Source organism: Salminus brasiliensis, chromosome 9, assembly GCF_030463535.1.
Source record: "Salminus brasiliensis chromosome 9, fSalBra1.hap2, whole genome shotgun sequence".
NCBI lineage: Eukaryota > Metazoa > Chordata > Actinopteri > Characiformes > Bryconidae > Salminus > Salminus brasiliensis.
The window spans coordinates 15,827,503-15,850,034 of record NC_132886.1 but is presented as its reverse complement, the minus strand read 5'-3'; the positions used below and the strand labels follow the sequence as shown (position 1 = coordinate 15,850,034).

The following is a 22,532-nucleotide window of genomic DNA, read 5'->3' as shown; positions in this document are numbered from 1 at the left end:
TTAGTAAAATGAACCAAAAAAAAAAAAAAATTTGAAATGGTGGAGAAACCTCTTGAGGTGCTTTATAGAACCTTCAAGGAAAGGTTTTTTAGAAGAACCCATTCTTAAGGATGAAAGTCTTTGCAGAGAGTCAAATATAGTAGCTTAAAGTTCCTCTGGGACGCTTAATTCAAGTGGGCTCTTTGAGGAACCAGATTTCATACTAAGACATAGAACCACCTCTAAGAGCATTGAGGAATGTTTGAGTTCTTGAAGGAGCCTCTGTGTTCTTGGAGTAACCTAGAAACAGTTACTGAAAATGGCTTTTATAGAGTCAGACTGTGTTCTTAACCACATCAGTATGTCTGCCCAAAACAAATGAAGATCTGGATGTCCCTTTTTGAGTGGCGTAAGAAACATTTTTGGACCTTTGGTATTTACTGACATGAAATTGGTGATGATCCAGTGTTTGTGGTGTCCAGTGTTTGTTAGCAATGTCAGCCTAGCATCTCTCATTTCCAACCTAAAGAAACACATCAGATACCAAACACATATTCCTTTAACTGAAATTAAACGAATTAAAATCTGACCCGCATGATGTCCACTGTGGTCGTAGTAAAATGAGTGTGTGAAATTGGAGTATTCTCTACTTTACAAAAGAAGCACAGAGCTGCCTTTATTGTTGGTTGTGCTGTGGTTGAATATTTCTATCCTGTTCCTGTTATGTTTACTTGCTAACTTGTGACACAAGCTCAACACATGTACACATTTTTTAGCCTTGTTAGATCATATTCTTAACATGTGAACATCTGCACATACAATATATGGACAAAAGTATTGGGACACCCAGTGGAGCCTTATGACATCCAGTTTTAAATCCATAGGCATTGTAATGGAGGTACTACCCACTCTAACTCCAAAGTAGAACTCTACAGTGGCAGCCTGTTGAGCCCGGGTATGGAACCCATCACCCTGTCATCAGTAACCAGTGTTGTAACTACTGAACCACCACTGTCCGACCAACACACAGAGCGAGATATGGAATTTTTAGGAGAGAAGAAATTTAACAACCTGGCTTGCTGCAGCGGTGGCATCTCTTACAGTCCCACGCTGGAATTCAGGGAACCCAATTCTTTTACTAATGTTGGTAAAGGCAGACTGCATGACTGGGTGCTTGAGTTTAAAAAAAACAACTGTGATTAAGAGATGTGTCCCAATACTTTGGTTCTTTTAAGTGTAAATATGACAGCAGCATTAGAAACAGGCAGAAAATGCCAATCCGAAAACGAGGGCAAGAGAGTGTGCCAGAGAGCTCTAGAGTGAATGAGATACAAACAGAAGGAAGAAATTTAATTAGACAAAACAATGCTGGGCTTGTGTGTTCTGGTGTATGTCTATTCTGCAAAAGGGGAAAAGATAGCTGTGCATGACCACGAGAGTGTACACACATGCATCTATGCGTGTGTGTTTTTATTCATGAGAAACTTTGCTGAGGGAATTGCTCGCTGTGGACCTCCATTAATTTCTCAGTCTCTGACCTCCCCCGCCTCTCTCTTTTTCCCTCTCGCTCGCTCTCTCTCCCCCCTCACTCCTAATAACATATAAGAGCGTTAGTTAATTGAGTTGTCGAGGAGCTGTCGGTATAAACAGACACACAGAAGTAACAGTTCAGTGGGCAGGCTGCATCTTATTAATGAAACTCCTGTTGCTTTCATTACTGTTTATTTCAACCCTGTGTTCAAAGCGTCCACTGCTGGGACTTCTTCACATCTGAGTTCATTTTTATTTTATTTTATTCATCGCTATCTCTCCTTCTCAGTCTTTTTGTACTCTCTATCTCTCTCCCTTTCTATTACTGGGTTTCAATTGCATCCAGTAATTGACTGTTTACAAACTTTGGGGAGTGTGTATCATGTAGCACATTCATAAAGAAAATTGGCTCCAAAAGTAACACAGTCCAGTACGTACAATATATGTCCAAATGTTTGTGGACACCCCTTCTAATAAATGCATTCAGCTACTTTGAGTTGTACCCACTGCTGACACAGATGCAGATGCACACACACAGCTTGTCTAGTGCTGTGGAGCAGTGGAACTGTGTTCTCTGGAATAATGGTGCTCCATCCAGTACTTTTGGGATGGGTTGGGGAGTTGGGGATGAGGTGAGGTGGAGATCATCCAACATCCTGACCTCTTTAATGTTCTTGCTGCTGAATTTCAATCAGTTCCTCACAGCAATGGTCCTAAATCTAGTAGTAGTAGCCTTGATGTCAGAAGAAATTGCTGCACTGCTCTTTCGAGTTCTATGCACAGATTTGTATTGATGTTTAGGTCAGGGGGCTGTTAGGGACATGGCAAAACCTTGAGGTATTTCATTTTGGATTTGGTAGTGTGTTTAGGATCTTTATCCTGTTGTAGAAGCCATCCACTTTTCATATTCAACTTCTGCCTTTTTTAAACAAACATGTGTGACATGAAGTGTGATATTTGCCTTCGCGCCATGCTTAACAGTCCAAACATATCTCATTGCTGATAATAAGATCTAAGACCGCAGCTAAAGTTGTCTGAGTTGTCTCTCTGGGTGCTCAAACCTTTGCAATTCTCACTTTACAAATGTACAAGATTACTACATAAATGTACTACAAAAAATGTACTACATAAATAAAACACTAAGTGTGCTTATAATGTTACATTATGCTCAGTTAACTGTGCTGTAACTATTCTGCTCATTATTTATGTGTTAATATATATGTCTTTCTATCTCTCTGACTGTCTGTCTGTCTGATTGTCTGTCTATCTATCTACCTATCTATTTACCATTACGCATGCATGTCTGTCTGTCTGTCTGTCTATTAGTTATTCTATCTGTTTGTCTGTATGTATGTCTGACTGTTTTTCTATCTTTCTGTCTGTGTTTTACAGTGGAAAAGAATTTAAGTTTGTCAGAAAAAGGACTGCATGCAATATTATTTAAATATTAAAAATGAAATGTAATTAATTATAATTATGATCAATAACTTTTACCCTCTATGTCTATTTTCTGTTTTTGATCCTCTATGTCCTCTTGCTTCTTCTGTATTCTGCATTTTCTTGCGACTCTTCATTCTCTCCCTGGCTGTCCATGGTTGTCATTCCCTCCATCCTCTCGTCTCCCACGCAGTCAGGGGTTGCGACTCGCTTCAGAAATCCTGGCTGTGATCCCCTGGCAGGCCTTTATCCTCTGGTCCTCAGCCACGCTCTGGTTGGTCTGCTTTTTTTCCCCCGCTTTTCTTATTTTCTCCGTTTCTCAGTCTCCCTTCATCTTCTCCTTCTCTTTCAACGTCTCTTCATCTTCTCCTTCTCTTTCAACGTCTCTTCATCTTTCCCTTCTCTTTCTCTCTCTTCTGCTTTGTTTTTGATTCATCTTGAAACTGACTGATAGCACATACACTGCGCACTGACATTCTGGGACAGACCGATTGTTTTGACCCTGAGGCTAACATTTTAGCACAGGACTTAGCTTAGCGCTGCTATGACTGAAGGAAGGTGTGGAACCAAGCATTTAACCCCCCCTCTCACACACACACTTCATTGCTTTATGCTTGCTGTTGTCCTGTGAGTGTGTGTAGTACGTGTGGATGTGGTTATATGGTTGATGCAGCATTTCAACACGTTGTCTGAAGGCATTAGGTCAGTCACTGTCTACTGTATTTATTTAAGGGGTTTGCTGAAGGCTTTCTCATACACACACACACATATCCTGCTATTATATAATTTCAGGATATGACCCTCTTAACTCTCTTTTATACTCTCTAATTTATATATAATTGTTTTATATTGTAATTTAAGGAAACTATATGCCCTTCTATCCACCACTGATGAGCATTTCATGTTGAATAGACCAATAGAGGTGGTCCAGGATCACCTGGAGAAAAATCCCATTACTGTAATTTACATGTGATGAAGTTTCATTTTCAGAGACACAAGGTTTTATTAACAGTGAAGATATATATGCATCCCTTCGTAGTTCACAACACTAGTAACCCCAGCAACCACATTTCATACCTCTGCAACCGTTTGGCAACACACTTGCAAGCACCTGAGACACTCTAGCAACTACTAAACAACTCCAAAAAAGCAATCACCTAGGATAGCATAGGGACTGCCTTGCAACCACCTAGCAACACCCTTGCAACAGCCAAACAACTTCTTAGAAAGCACCTAGCAACACCCCAGCAACCACTAAGCAACTTTATAGAAATGACCTTGCAACACCATGGAAACCACCTAGCAACACCATAGCAACACCCTGCCAACAGTACAGCACCCATCTAGCTGCCACGTAGCAATACCATAGCCACCACCATTCTGTGTTTCCTTCCAAAAACGCACTTTCCTTTTGTTTGGTTTTTTTTCCTGTATAAATAATGACTTAAGTAATTGCTGAGTAAAAAAGATGTCCTAAGCCTAAACTTAACCTCAGCCTCAATGACTAAAATGAAATGGTATTGTCCTTTCAGCACTTTACAAAGTCAGAGCTATTTTGTAAGTTAACCCTGTTCCTGTTTTGCTCTGGTTTTCCTATAGAGAACAGTGTTCCTATGTCAGAACAGTGTTGTTCCTGAAAATGTACAAACACACAAACGCACATTCTTAATCACTCATTCAGGGCACCTTAAAGGCAAGGTTTTTATTAGTGACCTCATCTAGTGGTCACCTAATGGACCATGTCACCAGCACAGTGTTGCCAAGCTCCAGCCCTGGCAGCCATAGAGTAATGGTGCTGTACTCTGTGTTTGTGTGTGTGTGTGTGTGTGTGTGTGTGTAGGTGTTTGAAGGTGTGCGTGTGAGTGAGAGGGAAGCGATAGCCATAGCTTTGTGGGGCTATTAGCGATGGGTTTAATTAAATCAGCATTGATTGCCGTTCTCTGACATTAGCGTGGGTGTGTTATTGACTGATTGATAGTGTGTTTGGAGAGAGAGATCAGAGCACGATTGGCTGGGGATCAGTATCATGCTCTTCTAGCGAGAGAGAGAGAGAGAGAGAGAGAGAGAGAGAGAGAGAGAGTAAGAGAACTTAGCATACCCATTAGCCGTGCTGTCACACTAATCCATTCATATTTTCTTATTATTTTGTGTTATTAGTAATTTGCTGCTAGTCACACGGGCATTATCAAATCACCCTCATTTCTCTCAATATTTAGTTAATAGAAATTTCTGCTTCATGTGTCTTAAAGTAGATAAGTGCTCAATATCTGTAATTTAGTTAACAGACTTTCCGTCTCTGATGATCTCCTTTCAGTTTCTTTATAATATTACATATAATATTACTAGAGGGTGTATGAGTTTCTGTCCTGAATGTTTGCATCATGTTGTCATATGATCACATTCACAGCAATGCCATTCAAGCACTAGAAAGTAGACTGGCTCCCATATCAAGTTCGGGGCAAAGCAAAGTTCTAACCTTTCATCTTAAGTCTATCAATGTTTTCACATTTAGGATTTTTTTCTGTTTGGCAAGTTTTTGTTTCACAATTCAGAAAGTGTGTAATATCTGTTAGAGGGTCTTGTGTATGTGCACTCAGACTAACAATGGTGCATAACTGTGGTCCAAAACCCTTTTTCCTATGTCAGGAGACATCTGTGTGGAAAATCACAGAGACGTGAATCCAGACAGGACTAAATTTATCAGAGCACCGATGAGATTAGTGAAAAACAGGAGGTAATTCAGCCTCATTTTATCAGAGGACGAGAGAGAAAAACACAGACATGGCCATTCCGGATGGAAGAGAGAATTACCACAGGACCCCTTGTAAATTGAATCCCATCCAAGTAGGGCTTTTGTCTTGTATTGTTCAGTGTTCACTGTTTGTTCGTTCCTCTGTTCTGTTACTTTGATTTCGTTGTTCTGGGCTCTGGGGTTTGTTATTAGTTCATGTTCTGGGTTTTGTTTCTTCAGTGTTTTCAAGTATGCACTTAACAGCTCTCATTAGCTCTCTGAACTCTGTTTTGGTCTCAAGTGTGGCAATAAAGCAAACTTGCATTCTGCCTCCTCACCTCACAAAACCTCCATCAGTTCCTCCAGCATTCTTTCTTTCTCAGTGTAAAAATCTCAGAATCAATTAGCAGAGTCGTTCTCTAGGTGATGATTCAGTGAGTCGTGGAATCTTAAATATATCACCTTGATTCGCTTTGACTTGATTTGATTCGCTCTTGGTACGATTCAGAATGATTTAAATAAATGCATCATTGAATATTTCCCATGTGACTGGAGATGCGGTTTCATAGCAGTTGAGCATAGACGATAAAAACATAATATATGATCCTACTTTATTGAATGCTAAGCCTTTTTGGGAAGACTATTTCATTGGAAAATATTATATGAAGTGTAAGATGACTGCATACTATAAATATTACCGTAATTGATTCAAATTTATTGTAATTATATTCAATATAATCAAAATCGCTGTAATGGATACAGTTGAATAACCACATCCCTGTTTTACATAGAATTTGCCCTTTCTGACGTCTTGATGTCTCTCTCTCTCTCTCACTCTCTCAGGGATCTCTCTGGAGAAGGTCTTTGACTACAGTGAATACTGGGAGGTGACTCGTGGCCTGTATGCTCCTTTCGACTGCACAGCCACTATGAAGTCTGGGAACGCAGATGTGTATGAGAATGAAATCCCTGGAGGCCAGTATACCAACCTGCACTTCCAGGCCCACAGCATGGGTCTGGGTAACAAGTTTAAAGAGGTGAAGAAAGCGTATGCTGAGGCCAACAAACTGCTGGGTGACCTTATCAAGGTACAGTGACCCCCTCTCCATCTCATCCTGTCTCTCTCACTCTCCCACTCACTCATTCTTTTATTGACTATCCCCCGTCTCTAATTCTGTTTAAAACCATTCTCAAGGGTACATCACTGCAATTTCTTATTGTATTAAATTGATATTGCTGTGTGACTTTTCCTGAGCAGGTCTCTACACTGTTCCAAATGTAGTGCCCTTCTCTTCAACAGAAAGTGAATTAGAACCCAGACTAAAACTCCACTACCTGCCACTGGGCTTCCACATCACGTGGGAGACTGGGGTTCGGTTCCCAGTCTGGGTGACTATGCTGCGCTACACCAATAAGAGTCCTTGGGCAAGACTCCTAACCCTACATTGGCTCACCTCTGTAATACCAAAAACCTTGTAAGTGGCTCTGGATAAGAGCATCAGCTAAATGCTGATAATGTACAATCTAATGTGCTTTACTGAGTATATTATGGGTATTATCCACAGGGTTAGTAGTTTTGATGCTGCTTTACATTGTAAATGCTCTTATCCAGAATGTCTTGCAGTTTGCATGTGACAGAGGTAGGTGAATGTAGTGTTAGCCATCTTTTTCATGCTGCTCTACTTGTACTGTTTTGTGGAGGCCAGTGGTGTTACTCAGTATGCTAAAGTGACAGTTTTAGCAGCACATAATTTTGGCACAACAGCAGACTATGCTTGGCTAGGATGCAGCTTCCCATAAATACAGACAAAGACACAAAAGAGAGATCTGCTTCTAACCATTCCTTTATCCACTGAAAATCTAAAAATACTATTTTTTTTCCATTTGTACTGCAGTGGACATTGTAGTCTCTTTTTTATTTTTTAAATGTTTAATTAACGTGTGGATATTTCATTACTGGTTTCCATTTTTATAGTTTTGCTAACAAATATAACCGTGATCATTCATATTTCTCCAGATTCAGGCCAATTAAGAAGAGTTGGAAGACTTAAACACCAAAAGAAGCTTTGTAGAGCAATAGACCAGCTTTAAAAAAAAGTTATAAAATATAAGACACAAAAAACTATAAAGTGATAAGCTATAAAAAGAGAACATACACACATAATTGCATAAACTGGATACTAACAAGCAGTTTAATAAAGTAGGTTTTGTCCACCTTACCCTGATGGGCAAGCAACCTGAAAGTTCCTAGTCTCTACTGTTTCTAAGAAATCTTGTATTTTAAAGTTTAATTTAAATCTAAGTCTGCATACACAAACTAATCTATTTAGATACAATGGATGTTTCTTATAAGTACTTTTAAGTCAATACTTTCACCTATACTTATTTTCATTTTGCTATAAATAAGCAAATGTGGCAAAACAAAAGTTCCATAACAAAGTTCACCTCAAATATTTGGTAACATTAATAAATTAATAAAAAAAAACTGTTGTTTTTGTGTAAATCCAGAGATTGACCTCCTTAACCTCTGACCCATAGTAAGCCCACTGTCTACAACACTGGCTGCATCAAACTGTTAAAGATTTGAATCACTTTTCCAGCTTCTCTAGGCCCATGTACAGTGGGGAAAAACAGTATTTAGTCAGTCACCAATTGTGCAAGTTCACCCACTTAAAAAGATGAGAGAGGCCTGTAATTGACATCATAGGTAGACCTCAACTATGAGAGACAAAATACGAAAAAATTCTGAAAATAACATTGTCTGATTTTTAAAGAATTTATTTGCAAATAATAGTGGAAAATAAGTATTTGGTCATCTACAAAAAAGCAAGATTTCTGGCTGTCACAGACCTGTAACTTCTTCTTTAAGAGGCTTCTCTGTCCTCCACTCATTACCTGTATTAATGGCACCTGTCTGAACTCGTTAACAGTATAAAAGACACCTGCCCACAGCCTCAAACAGTCACACTCCAAGCTCCAAACTCTAAAGAGCTGTCGAAGGACACCAGAAACAAAATTGTAGACCTGCACCAGGCTGGGAAGACTGAATCTGCAATAGGCAAGCAGCTTGGTGTGAAGAAATCTACTGTGGGAGCAATAATCAGAAAATGGGAGACCTACAAGACCACTGCTAATCTCCCTCGATCAGGGGCTCCACGCAAGATCTCAGCCCGTGGGGTCAAAATGATCACAAGAACGGTGAGCAAAAATCCCAGAACCACACCGGGGGACCTAGTGAATGACCTGCAGAAAGCTGGGACCAACATTACAAAGGCTACCGTCAGTAACACACTACGCCGCCAGGGACTCAGATCTTGCAGTGCCAGACGTGTTCCCCTGCTTAAGCCAGTACATATCCGGGCGTGTCTGAAGTTTGCTAGAGAGCATTTGGATGTTCCGGAAGAGTTTTGGGAGAATGTCTTATGGTCAGATGAAACCAAAGTAGAACTGTTTGGTACAAACACAACTCATTGTGTTCGGAGGAGAGTGAATGCTGAGTTGCATCCAAAGAACACCATACCAACTGTGAAGCATGGGGGTGGCAACATCATGCTTTGGGGCTGTTTCTCTGCAAAGGGACTAGGACGACTGGTCCGTGTACATGAAAGAATGAATGGGGCCATGTATTGTGAGATTTTGAGTGCAAACTTCCTTCCATCAGCAAGGGCATTGAAGATGAAACGTGGCTGGGTCTTTCAGCATGACAATGATCCCAAGCACACTGCCCGGGCAACAAAGGAGTTTCAAGGTCCTGGAGTGGCCTAGCCAGTCTCCAGATCTCAACCCCATAGAAAACCTTTGGAGGGAGTTAAAAGTCTGTGTTGCCCGCCGACAGCCCCAAAACATCACTGCTCTAGAGGAGATCTGCATGGAGGAATGGGCCAACATACCAGCAACGGTGTGTGCCAACCTTGTGAAGACTTACAGAAAATGTTTGACCTCTGTCATTGCCAACAAAGGATATATAACAAAGTATTGAGATTAACTTTTGTTATTAACCAAATACGTATTTTCCACCATTATTTGCAAATACATTCTTTAAAAATCAGACAATGTGATTTTTAGAATTTTTTTTTCCTCATTTTGTCTCTCATAGTTGAGGTCTACCTATGATGTCAATTACAGGCCTCTCTCATCTTTTTAAGTGGGAGAACTTGCACAATTGGTGACTGACTAAATACTTTTTTTTCCCCACTGTATATTACCTTAGTAATATATATACATATGTAGTTGCGCTAATCTATGTCTATATCTATCTATATCTAATATCTATGTCTGAATCACCTGTATAGTTATTAACATTCATTTAGCCTAAATAACAAGTAATGTTTGTTATGCAACTATGTACTATACCCTCATCCCACACAGCCAGAGCAATCCCCACTTTTTAGGTTAGCGAATCATTCTGGTTAGCTAGGCTTCGTTATTAAAGGCCAGGATAGAGCTGTATAAAGCATGTCAGCTCCTTACAGAATGCATACACCAGTGAAGGTGTTTCATCATTTCTCTTTGCTGCAGGGAGGCAGAATTCTAAGCTACCGTAACTCTGACTAATATTTATAACCTTCCAGAACTTTCTGCTACTAAAGCGTTGATTAGCGCTTGCAGCTACTGTGTGTGTGTCTTCATGTTAACAATCAGTGCCATCTGCTGGCATCTAGTTCTGTCTTGCCAACTCCCTCCCATCTCCACCCCAAGGCTGAATGAAATAAACACTGATCAGTTGAAATGTATCTGGCATGCTTTAGATTTCGCACCTCCCCTGTATGCTTCCTGTTCAGTGTAATCAATTACGCAGCCTCTCCACTCCAGTTTCCACAAATGCATCTGCATCTTATTGTTATTCAGTTCACACTCGCTCTTGTTCTCATCCCTTCCAACATTCGTTTTTCCACTCCATCTCACTTTCTTTCATTCAAATTCATGGATTCAGAGAGAATGGGTTGGACTGGGGGTAAGGCCGTGTTCAGAAGGACATTTTGGAATCTGTCAAAAACCAAAACCAAAGGAAAACCCCATAAACTAGAAACCTGTTGCAGGTTGCAGAGATGGACTTTATTTATTATATTTAGTTTTTAAATGTTTCTTATCCTCTGTCTTGATATCGTAATACAACAGAGGCACTATGGGATTGGGCTGTTCAAGTATTGTCAGAGAAAGCAACAGATAGTCCTCAATCTACCAGCATCACAACTGGCACTGGCCAACAGACGCTGTAGAGTCAAACCTAATTATTATGTAATGCTAATAAGTATTATTACACTAATGCTTCAGATCAGTTACTCTGGAACTCTGTTTGCTTAACAAATGGATAAAATGGCAATGGATGATGTAGTCTTACTGACTACCTGATTCTACCTGAATCTCTGTCTGATTGGCTAATTGAATTTTACAGTCTAACTGGCTGGCTGTCCTACAGTCCTGATTGACCGGATTTCAGAGTTCCTCAGCTCTTCTCCTGCTGGACAGGCTTGACTTAGGTGAAATAGCTAAGCATTTTGTCTAATTGGCTGGTTGAATCCTGCTTGCATAATAGACAGCTCTGAATGTTGGCGAACACAGAATTGTGAGGTCTATAATTATTTGGACAGCAAATGTGATTTGGCCTCCTGTGATTTGGTCTCTATGCACACGTAGGTGTGATAGAAGGGTAGACTTTCAGCTTTAATAAGCACCAGTAACCCAGTTGGACAAGTAGCCATGCCATTAACAGTGCCTCCATCATGTTTGGCAGATTATATAGTATGCTTAGTATGATCCCTCTGCAGACTCTTCATCCCATCCCTGCTAGCTTGGTTTTGTCTGGCCAAACAAACCTTGAACCTAGAGGTTTTAGCTAATCTGGCTGTCCTGTTCTTGAGTCTTACCAGTGTTACTCTTAAAAAAGGAGTGACCTTGAATTGTTGTTTTCTTTACAAAGGAAATATTTCTGCAATTATCTACTTTAGTTGTAATCTGTACCTTTTAATGTGGTCAGCGCAGTATCCTACTTACTGACACCGTCCATCTGTATTCTCTCTGCTCTCTCTCTCTCTCTCTCTCTTTCTCTCTCTCTCTCTCTCTCTCTCTCTCTCTCTCTCTCTCTTTCCATCTCTATTTATCTTTTTCTCTTAAGCAAACACACACAGTTGTTGTATCTGTTTTTATTCTTTAGATATACTTACACACACACACACACACACACACTCACGTCTTGAGTTCAAAGCTCTTGCTGTCCTGCCGATGGCCAAACAGATGCACCCTGTCAGCCTGCAGGAGATTCAGAGCACAATAACGCAGGAAGGAGTAAACACACTCACAAAAAGAGAGAGAGAGAGAGAGAGAGAGAGAGAGAGAGAGAGGGAGAAAGAAAAAGAGAGAGGGAGGGAGAGAGAGAGAGAGAGAGAGAGAGAGAGAGGCCGAGAGATGAATGTAAGAGGATTTCTGTGTGCGGATGCATGCGTGTGGATATATGTGTAGATGTGTGTGTTTGTCTCAGTATTAGAGTGTGAATGTATGTGTGTGTGTTTCTCCTGCCTCACAGTGTGTCTGATCCTGTTTTAATCCTGTCTGTCTCATCTTATTACACTTTCCTTGACAGCCTCCATAACTGGTGCTGACGGTAGTTTGGCCTGAGTAAGGCTAAGCATGGAGCTCAGGCACTTAACAAAACCCCTATCCAATTAAGACACTATGGATTTTTGAAGCAAGATTTAAAACCCTAGTCAAAACGGACGCTGGACGTTCAAGGCCCTATTTGTCAGTGCCTTTCAACAACACCTGGTGCTCCTTTAGTCCATTCCCGGCTTAGAGAAAACAGCCAAACCGATTAGAGCTAAATTAATGCTTCAGGCAGCGAGTGGAGGATTGATGGTAGGACTACAACTCCCATTAGGCCATGCAGTGTATGGTTCTGTGGCCGTGCCAATGCGATGGCTATGGAATATCAAAGAGCATTTTCGAAGAGGCACATTAACTGGGTTTAGTCGGTTCTCAGTGGAGCAATGAGATAATTATGTTTCAAATTAATTCACAGTGTTTAACAGTTTTTTTAATACCCTAAGAGAGGAAATTCTGCTCTTAATTGTCTGAATTGGAGAATTTCAGCATTTGTTTGTTACCATTAGAAAATAGGTACAGATATTTAGAGTTGAACGATTACATGCAGAGAAGGTAGCATTTCTGTATAAGCAATGTTCAAAGCTCTGCTTTGGGTATCTCAGAAATTCTATCAAAACTTGCACCTCTTAACTTTTTATGTCACCATTTGGAAAACCAGCTGGTCTTTGCGTTTACATTTCTTGAGGAACCTAAAAAATGATTGTCCTAAATTATTAAATTACTCAGAATGCAATCTCTATACTTTAATAAACACATTGGAAAAATAACTGTATGTGGTGTAACGGATTACAAAACTCATTCAATCAGACCATCAAATTATTTTTCGAATCAGGTAAAATGTGAGACAGTAATTTTAGCTTTCAGTTTCAGTATTTTGTGTTACTGCGATTTTTTCAGTGACTTTTAGTTTTACATGTTTTTGAATGATTTTTTTGGACACAGTCTGTTTATTTCTTTATACTAGTGACCTTTGTTTTGACACAGCCTGTTTGTGACAGCAGTTGAGTTGAGTTGAGCGATTGCCTCTTTCACACTTTCATTCCATTACACATTAAAAGGTAATGGTGGAGTCCATTGTTCTGAGCTTGACATAGAGATTTCTCCTTTCCACACTCAGCCCGTGTCCATATGAGACTCCGATGCTATACACTAATAGAACTCTGCTCTCCACTCACAACCCAGAGTGATGTCACTGCAGATGTGTTGGCTGTGCCCAATGTGTTGCTTTCTGGCTCTTGCGGCACAATGTTTACAAACTGTATCGGTTTTATCCACCCGCTCCGTTCACGTGACAGACAGCTGCTCAGCCTGTAAGTTTTCACATTGCCTGTCAGTTCTCACGTTATGGTTAAACTTTGGCGATTAATCCGAGGCCATCTGTACGGATAACGGACCACTAGAAACTGTTGCACGTGAGGGAAACATGCCCTGCCTACCTTTTATGCATGTATATTTTATCACCCCAGTTTTGTTGGCTCTGATTGTTGCTTGCTGCACACACATTGAAGTAAAGTGGTAGCTGGGGTAATCCCTGCCTTCTAATTTTCTGCCCTTTTTTCCACCATCAAACAATAGCCTACTACTTACAGTATTTTAAAGCCTGTCGGGCCACCATGGTCAGACAGGCTCAGCTGTTTCAGAAGTCTTCCCCAACAGCTTAGCTCTTCAGCGTTGTACCCTCGCTTTAACAAGGCCAACGGGAACTGTACGTAGCGTTCACTGCTTTGAGTGAGCTGGAGGCAGGAGCCCGAGCTGGATGGTATATATTTCCACGTTTTGAAAGTGGAATTAAAAAGTATAAATCTAGTTAAAGAAAGTGCTGATAAAATGAATTTTGCAGTTCACCGTTACTGGTAGCCTACTTCTAGCCCTACCCCCAGAAAAATGAAATCTCCATTAAAATTAAAACGAATATCCCAATCCCAATTAACAACCAAATACCTACCCAATAGATGAATATCCAAATAGTTCAGTATTCCAGCCCTAGTAGTGCAATGTAGTTTGTTCAAATTAGGCTTGTGCCATCTAAGAAAACTATCCATCTGTTTTAGTCCTGCTGTTTTTTTGTTGTTGTGTTTGCTTCTCCTAAAGATACCATTTGAAAGATCCTAGGCTTTATCTTGAAGGTGACAGTCTAAAGATGCTGAGGGGAGCTGAAATCTGTCACCTTGGAATTCTTGTCCTTTACACATGCATAGTTGCAGTCCTTACTGAGAAAAACTTGCCCACAAACACAGGCAAAAAATCACTGATCCCACTAATACCTCTAGAAATGTTGTGGCTCAGTCGTGTGCATGGTGGAAGAATTAGCCCCCCTCTTTCTTTACCTCAAAACACTATTGTGTAGCTTAATTCCAGTGACATTCAGGCGCATCTCGTTCTTTCAGTCGTCCCTCCTGTGTTTACCAGGCGAGATGTGATACAATCCCAGAGGTGTCAAAATATTTTCATAACTAATGAAACTAACGTCATTTTCTCTCTGCCTATCTCACCAGGCCAGCCAATTATTTGACAGGCAGCGTGACGACGTGTCACTTCGCTGCAACACAAGCCCTTACCGCCTTGACATTTAACGCTTTACGTCTGTCCATCCCACTGCACTGTCTCTTACTCGCCCATTTGTCATTCTACCACCCCCCTCCCTGCCTCCGGTCTGGACTGCCTCTTCTCCCCGTTCATCTGATAGCCTTCATTCCTTCCTTCCATTTTTGTCTGTGCTCCGTAGTCCTCTTAAAGCTCACGGGAGCTCTGTCCATCACCATCTAAAACCCACTGTCCTGCTTCTTTTCTCTGCTTGCTGCATTATCTGTTAGCGTTTCAGGGACAGAGACATTAGTGGTCAGTGCAATGCGAATTCTTAAAGTGGGCATATCATAGACTGAGTTTTCTTTTTCTTTTTTTTTTGCTTTTTTAATGATGTAGTATGTAAACATTGGTATAGGACAGCCTTAAGCATTTTAGCCACCTGTTCACACTGAAGTGATAAGGTGTGTTGTTACTGTAGGCAGTCTTTTTGGAGTCATTTGAAGTAGACAATGTAGGGAAATGATTAAACGTTGAACTCTGCCTGGCTGTGGGGAAGCTAATGTATCATCGCAGCCCTTAAGAGAATCCAGACATTTAAAGGAAGTGACTGAAGTAATTTTTTTTCTGATAGTCCTGAGAATTTCAGTTTGACCTAAACAGTATGTTCTACACATTTCACCCTGTTTTCTAATTGAGGCACAGGACAGTACAGCCAGCATTACGCATGTAATTTACATTTATTACTGCATAACAAAATGGTCTTAATTCTGAAAGGTAAAAAGCCTAAGAAAAAAGGCTAAGGAGTCGAATGTTTTATCCCTGTGGCCCGGGGGTCATGAGCTCGAATCCCAAGCCATGCTGATTTGCCATCAGCAGCTGGAGTCTGAGAGAGCACAATTATAAAACTGTAAAATGTAATTCTATCTTCATCTAAACCTAAACTGCAGCTAATCTTAATCTATACCTAAAACCATTATTCTTAGCCCTTATTCTAACCTTAACCACACTGAAATTATGAATCCTTTCTTCAGTAAATTCAGTCCATTAATCAGTCCATAAAAAGTTAAAAACATTTCCCTTAACTCTGTTTCACACTAATCTCCCAGCACTGTTTTATTCATTCTTTTTCATGCATGTGTGTGCGTTTGTGTGTATTTTGCTTAATTGGCAGTATCAAATTGGGAGAAAAAAGGGCAAAAGAACAAAAAAAGAGACTACCAAAAATGAGTGTATTTTAGTGGGGAAAAGTAAAATATGACCATTTTAATGTATTCTTTTCTTTCTCTCTCACTCTCTCTCTCTCTGCAGGTGACTCCCTCCTCCAAGATCGTGGGTGATTTGGCACAGTTCATGGTTCAGAACTCGCTCTCTCGGGCAGAAGTAGAGGAGAGGGCAGACGAGCTGTCCTTTCCCCTCTCCGTAGTGGAGTTTCTGCAGGGACACGTCGGTATACCCCATGGAGGCTTCCCTGAGCCATTCAGGTCTAAGGTAATACACACACATGTGCAATGGTGCATGACTGTACAAGTACATACTCTGACCCAGTAATAACAACATCATGCAATCTCACCATTTCTCACTTCACACAGTATATAACCTGTTCAAGGTTTTGCAAGGCTGGGGAAATAAATAAGGACCTGTACACTGATACAGGAATTGTAACTGATACCTGTAACCAGTACTGAGAACTGATCATTTGACGTTTTCTACATTTTAAAACTTTTTTACAATCCATATATAAAGTTTAGTAAGAGTAAGGCAGGATGGGAGCTGAGGATAGGTCATTGTTTACCTTATTATATGTAAATATTTTGCATTATTTAACAGTGTAGAGGCACTTACAATAGCATGTGGTAGTAAGGTGCGTCTTGATCCTCAAAAAAACTTCTAAGGTAGCAGGTGTCATGGCGTGTGCGGCTAGACAAGACGGGATGAACACTCGCAGATATGGAACTAAGCAAGGTTTTATTTAAACATAAAGGGCGTACAAAACAAGGTGCAAAGAAAACAAGGTGCAGCAAACTAATGGTCAAAACTAGAACACAAAACAGATGGTGACAAACCAAATGGCGAACACAACAAACCTGGAACTGGGAGGAGCAGGGAGTGACGGGATGAGCCGGAATGAACTAAGATCTAAACGAGAGAAGGGGACAAATGAAACCCATAAGCCTAGCTTGGGATGCAGGGGAAACTAGAACTGAAAACTAGAGCCACGCTCTGAGTTAACAAAAGGGGTAGCTGGAGAACCAGCTAGATAACAAGGTAAGCCCAACCGTGCTTATGCCGTGACTGCCTTGTGAGCTGGAGCTGCCAAGAAGCATGAGCTGGAAGCGACGTAGCAAGCTTGCCATCAGACTAGGAGATAACTTGAACTAGATCAGAACACTAGCCAACAGGAACACACCACGGACGCAAGGAGAATCAATTCACGTCTGTGAGTAGCAGTAGGGAAGCTCCTTAAATGCTCCCAGTCCTGGGTGCAACACATGAACATGAAATGAACACAAATGAACCGGAAATAAGGCAGCAGTCCTTATATAGGTCTGTGGGCGGCGGACCGGGATCGCCCTGGGGGAGGGCGCGATAACGAGGGTCTGACAGCAGGTAGCCATGTGATAATTAAAATAATTTTAATGATCCATTGGCTCAGAATATTGATTTCAGCATTTGTCATTGACTATGGCAAATAATCACTTCAGCCCTATACAAATTAAGTAAATGTAGTTAATACACAAAAAAACAGATCAAAGAGTAAATTATGACACATATCTTTTTTTATTGGTGAAGACGTGGCACACCTGCCAGGACAGAAAATCAAGCTCTCAAAATTAAGCTTAATTGTAAATTTAGACAAACGATTAACATCTGCAACATCTGCTACTAAGGTGCTACAAAAGGCTCTTTGAGCGATGCCAATAAAGAACCACTTTAGGTTCCATTTAGGTTTCATGTTTGAACCTTTATATCAATCAAAGGTTCTTAACACCTTTAAAAGCTTCCTCATACTCACACATTTCATTTACAAACAAAGGTTCTTTTATAGGAGCTAAATGGGTTCTTCTATGGTATCACTCAAAGAACCCTTTAAAGCACCTTTATTTTTAAGTGTATGTAGCCTAAGAGTAATAGAGATTTTTTTTAAAACCATGACTGTATAACATGATATGTACAGTGTATCACCATAACTGACGACTACACATGACTGTGACATAATTACCCATATACCTAACAGCTGGACTAGTTCTGGGAACTTAATAATTTATAATGAGAATAGTATTATGCCTAGGTGGCATACAACACTGTTATCATCCAGTGGTTGTTCTTTTGTGTTCTCTACATTTCTAAACTATCCATAGATTACAATTCTTGAACAAAAGAAATGGTTAAACAACAGTGTCAGTATTTAATAATAGTGCCCCTTTCTGGACAATTTTCAGCCTTGCTAAACAAAGGTGAGTGAGTGAGTGTGGCACTCAATGGAATAATTATTTGCATATCATGAATTTAAATGCTAGGCACATGTGACTACACACACTTTAGCTAAAAACAGTGTGTATGTAATTATGTAATTCCTATAATGGACTCGTAGTATGTTTAAATGTTCCCATTCATCAGCAGACACTTTACACATGTGTTGTGTCCTGTTTTAAAACAGTGCAGGAAATGATGTGCGCTTCTGTAATTGTTGGTGATTACAGTGTGCCAGTGTGACATTGCAATGCACAGCAGATGTAGTGGAAAAGTGCTGATTTCTGCCAACTATATAAAGAGCTGCTGTTCTCCAAAGTAGGCTGAATGTTACCCTGAAGACTTCAACTAATATTTAATCCATTCACAGTTTACTGTAACAGAAAATATGTATTTTGAAGTTAAGAAGAAGCGTGACAGCGCTGAAGCACAACATCATTAGACCTGTTGGACGTGACTTTATTCAGGCAGTTTTGTTTAAAGAAATGAAAAACACAGTGACCAAAGTTTAAATGGTACATTTCTTTGTTGTCAAGATGCTATATGGTCAATTAGGCGTTCAAAGGGGAAATGGTGCAGTGTTTTTATTTTTCCTTTTCTTTAAGAATGTCAGATGGGAAGGAAGTTGAGTGGGGGGAGAGAGTTTAGATATTTAAACAGGTCTTATCTTACTGTGCTAGTGAAACATACAGTACGTGCCTCACAGCAAATGTAACCCACCCTACAATCAGCAAGGAAACATTACTGATCACAGCAGAACACAACACTGTTTACTATACAGTCTCTAGATAGCCAAAGATGAAGAGATGGATCTTGTTTACCTCAGTAATTCATGGTAAATCATATTGATTAAACAAGATTTTTTTTCTTCTATCAGAATGACTTTTACCCAAATAGCTTAGGATTTTTTTTTCTTACATCACAGCTCAGAGAGCCTCCCAGATGCAGCGTTTTACTTAGACTTTGTCTGTGTAAAATATTATATCATCATTTTTGAAGACATTTTCATGGTACACAATATCTATCATGATATTGTTCCACAGCAGCAGCAGATTTTTAAAAAACTGCTACCAAAATAGTCTCCTATACTTAGTTTGCTGTACTCCATCCGATTAATCAAGACTAATTCAACTCTCTGTAATGAAACTGGTAGTTCATCAGTGTTCTTTAAGCACTGAAAATATCCATGATATGTTCAGAAAGTATATTGCGTGTCAGAGATAACAACAATTATTTCATATAATACAATATTGGCATATTGCCCACCCCTAAAATCACGATACAAAGTGTTGTTATTATTTTCTATTTGCTATTCATTAGCCTGAGCCTGATGTTCAAAAAATATCACCCTGAACTTGGCAGAAACTCTAATTAGTTGGTCCCTGTCGGGCTGGGGTCGGCTAGCAGACCTCAAAGTTGTTTTGGTCCACCATAAAGTTAGCCTAACTCCACTTCAATTCCGTTTTACTCCTAGTGCAAAAACTACAGTGCAATGTTATAACTTTCAGTTTAAAACTCCCCTTCTATGTCATCAGACACACAGATCAGTGAAATCAGCTTGAGTGGTAAATGACCGTTTAAGAAATGAACAGGACATAATAGCTTTATATTTTATTGTTGGCTGCAAACATTGCCCAAGCCCAGTCTGCAGAATCCTAGGACTAGTTAAGAACGAAGCGAATTCTCTGTCTCTGAAATGAGTAGACCGAATCAAGCTCAGAAGTCAGTGCTTACTCAGCAGTAGTGATTCAGCTGAGTATGGCTTGTGTATGCATGTGTGTGAAAGAGAAAGATGTGATTGTGAGAGGTCTTCCTCTGCTTTTTTCTCACCTGTGCTTCCCTTTTGATGTGTGTTTGTTCTGTTTCCTGGTTAGCGGTGTGGTGTTTGATAGGGTGCTGTGCTACGCAAGGCAGTAAAACCCCTCTGCCAACACTGCACAGACGAACGGCTGACACCGCCCTCACATACACACTGCAAATCAACTAAGCTATGAAGTCATGAGGGGGAATTTTTAATGTGTTCTCCTGCCTCACAGTGATTATTGACGACAGACACGTGTCTGTTTCTACCAGAGGGCCACTGAGCTCTGAAAATCTCCCATTTCTCTCTTCCATTTGCACTCTCTCTCTCTCTCTCTCTCTAGCTCTCTCTCTCTCTCGCGTGCGCGCACTCTCATCCACAGACACACTCATGCTCCAGTTCCCCGAGGAACGTGACACCCTGAAGTCCAAAAATGAAAGATCAAACGCTGTTTGTTAGCAGTGGCAGCATTTCCATATGAGTCCCTGTGGAGAACGGGACCTAACTAAATTGGCCTTCTAAGAGTGACACGCACATTTAGAATGCTGTGGAGAGAGAGAGAGATGGAGAGAGAGAGATGGAGAATAGAGAGACACAAAGATAAATGAAGTGTGCTCCTCATTCAAATGAGCAGCTTGGTTTTTAGGGTGCAGGACTTGAGGAGATGGAGGGATGACCGTGCTGATGGAGACAAGCCGCAGGGTTGTAACTGTGATATTAGTGTTTTTAATGTTTTATTAACGCTGCAGCCTCTGTCATAAAACACCTTTTAGTTGTAGTACTGCCAACATTTCTAGCATGTAATTCTGAGGCCTCTCTAATGGAAATCACCACAGATACATAAATATTAAACAGCAGACTGTGATACATCCAGTTGTGCACTGCAATAAGCCATGCAGACACGGCATCAGCATCAAGAATAGTGTCCTGAGGGGGCTATGCTTCGCTGAAACTGTTGCTGGGGAGCTGTATACCTCACCAACCGACGCTCTGCATTGGGTATGGTGACCTTAGGCCTGTACAGCTGCTCCAGAGGCTCCCATTCCATTAGCATAGGGAGACCATTCATCCTCATTTTCCCAGACATATCCTCTTATTTGGATCTAAAAAATGCATCCGGCCGGAATTTTGCATTGATTTCACATCAGTGTTTGCCTCTAGAGTCACCACACATTTTGTGTACACAGATTTTTAAAGACACTTATTTACCCTTTGGGTTTTATGAACATGCTGGTGCATCAAATTTGATGTTTCTCAATGTTTCTATTAATATTTTGCCGAAAATACAGTACAGGAATACGGTTCAAACATTTCCTTTCTGCCCTTTTCATTGCATCTCATTGCAAGATCGTATATGACTCACATCCGGAGTTAACTGCTTCACCCCCCTCACACACACACACACACAGCTGGAAAAATGCCTAAACACAAATGTACCTACATAGAAATCCGTTATACAACAAAAATCCTGTGATTTTGTCTCTGTGGAACCAAGAGGACCAAATATTCGGAAAGGTCCAAAAGAGCAGAGTTTCAAATCAGTAATTAAATGAATTACACACACAATTATAGCCTGTTGGGCACACCAGGAGGTGTGGAAAAAACTGTTGCGCTGTACAGTGCTGTGATGTAGCATGTTTCTAGTAGCTCTAGGCTCTGGTGAAGCAGGGCTTGGCTGAGCTCATGGTGCATTGCACTAGTGGAAAGAGGTGACTGGAGCTAATGGAGTTGTATCTCCTGCTCTCAATGTACAGTATATGATTTACCCATAATATCATAGACTGCCTTAGGCTATCAGACACACACTACAGCTGGAAATGTATGTGCGTTGTATTAGTTTTTGGTGTGTATGTGTGTCTGAGTGAGTTTGTGTGCATGTTTGAGTGTGTAGGAGGGTGTTTTGGATTGAATGTGAATGAGAACAAGAGAGAGGAAGGAAGAGAGAGTGTGAGGGAGAGGAAGAGAGTGAGAGACAGTGAGAGGGAGGAAGAGAGCGTGAGAGAGAGGAAAGGAGAGTCAGAGCATGAGATGGAGAGAGGAAGATGGAAGAGAAAGTGGAGGGAGAGAGGATAGGAGAGTCAAAAAGAATGAGATGGCGAGAGGAAGAGAGGTAGAGAAAGAAGAAAGGAAGATAAAAGGAGGAGAGGCAGAGCGAGAGAGAATAAGAAAGGAGCATGAGTGAAGGAGAGAGAGAGAAGGAGAGACACAAAGACAAAGGAGAGAGTGATAGGAAGAGAAAAGAGGGAGAGAGGAAGCAAAAGGAGAGTGAGAAGAAGGAAATGTAGAGAATAAGAAGGGAAAGGAGTGAGAGGAAGAGAAATGAAGAGAAAGGAGATGGAGAGAAGATACAAAAGGAGCATGAGTCAAAGGGAGAGAGAATAGAGAGACTGAAGAAGAGACCAAAAGAGATGGAGAGAGGCTGTCCGTGTGATGCAGTGGAGCTCCCTGAAGTCCAGT

The 22,532-nt window shown here is 40.6% G+C and overlaps 1 protein-coding gene across 1 annotated transcript in view; it reads left to right on the top strand.

Annotated features, from left to right (window-relative positions):
• Window positions 1-22,532, top strand: part of pcxb (pyruvate carboxylase b) — a 258,985-nt gene that overhangs the window by 221,677 nt on the left and 14,776 nt on the right. The window contains exons 17-18 of the mRNA XM_072686774.1: window positions 6,521-6,765; window positions 16,112-16,291. Coding sequence (XP_072542875.1) covers window positions 6,521-6,765; window positions 16,112-16,291 — 425 coding nt within the window. The remainder of the gene's footprint in view (window positions 1-6,520; window positions 6,766-16,111; window positions 16,292-22,532) is intronic.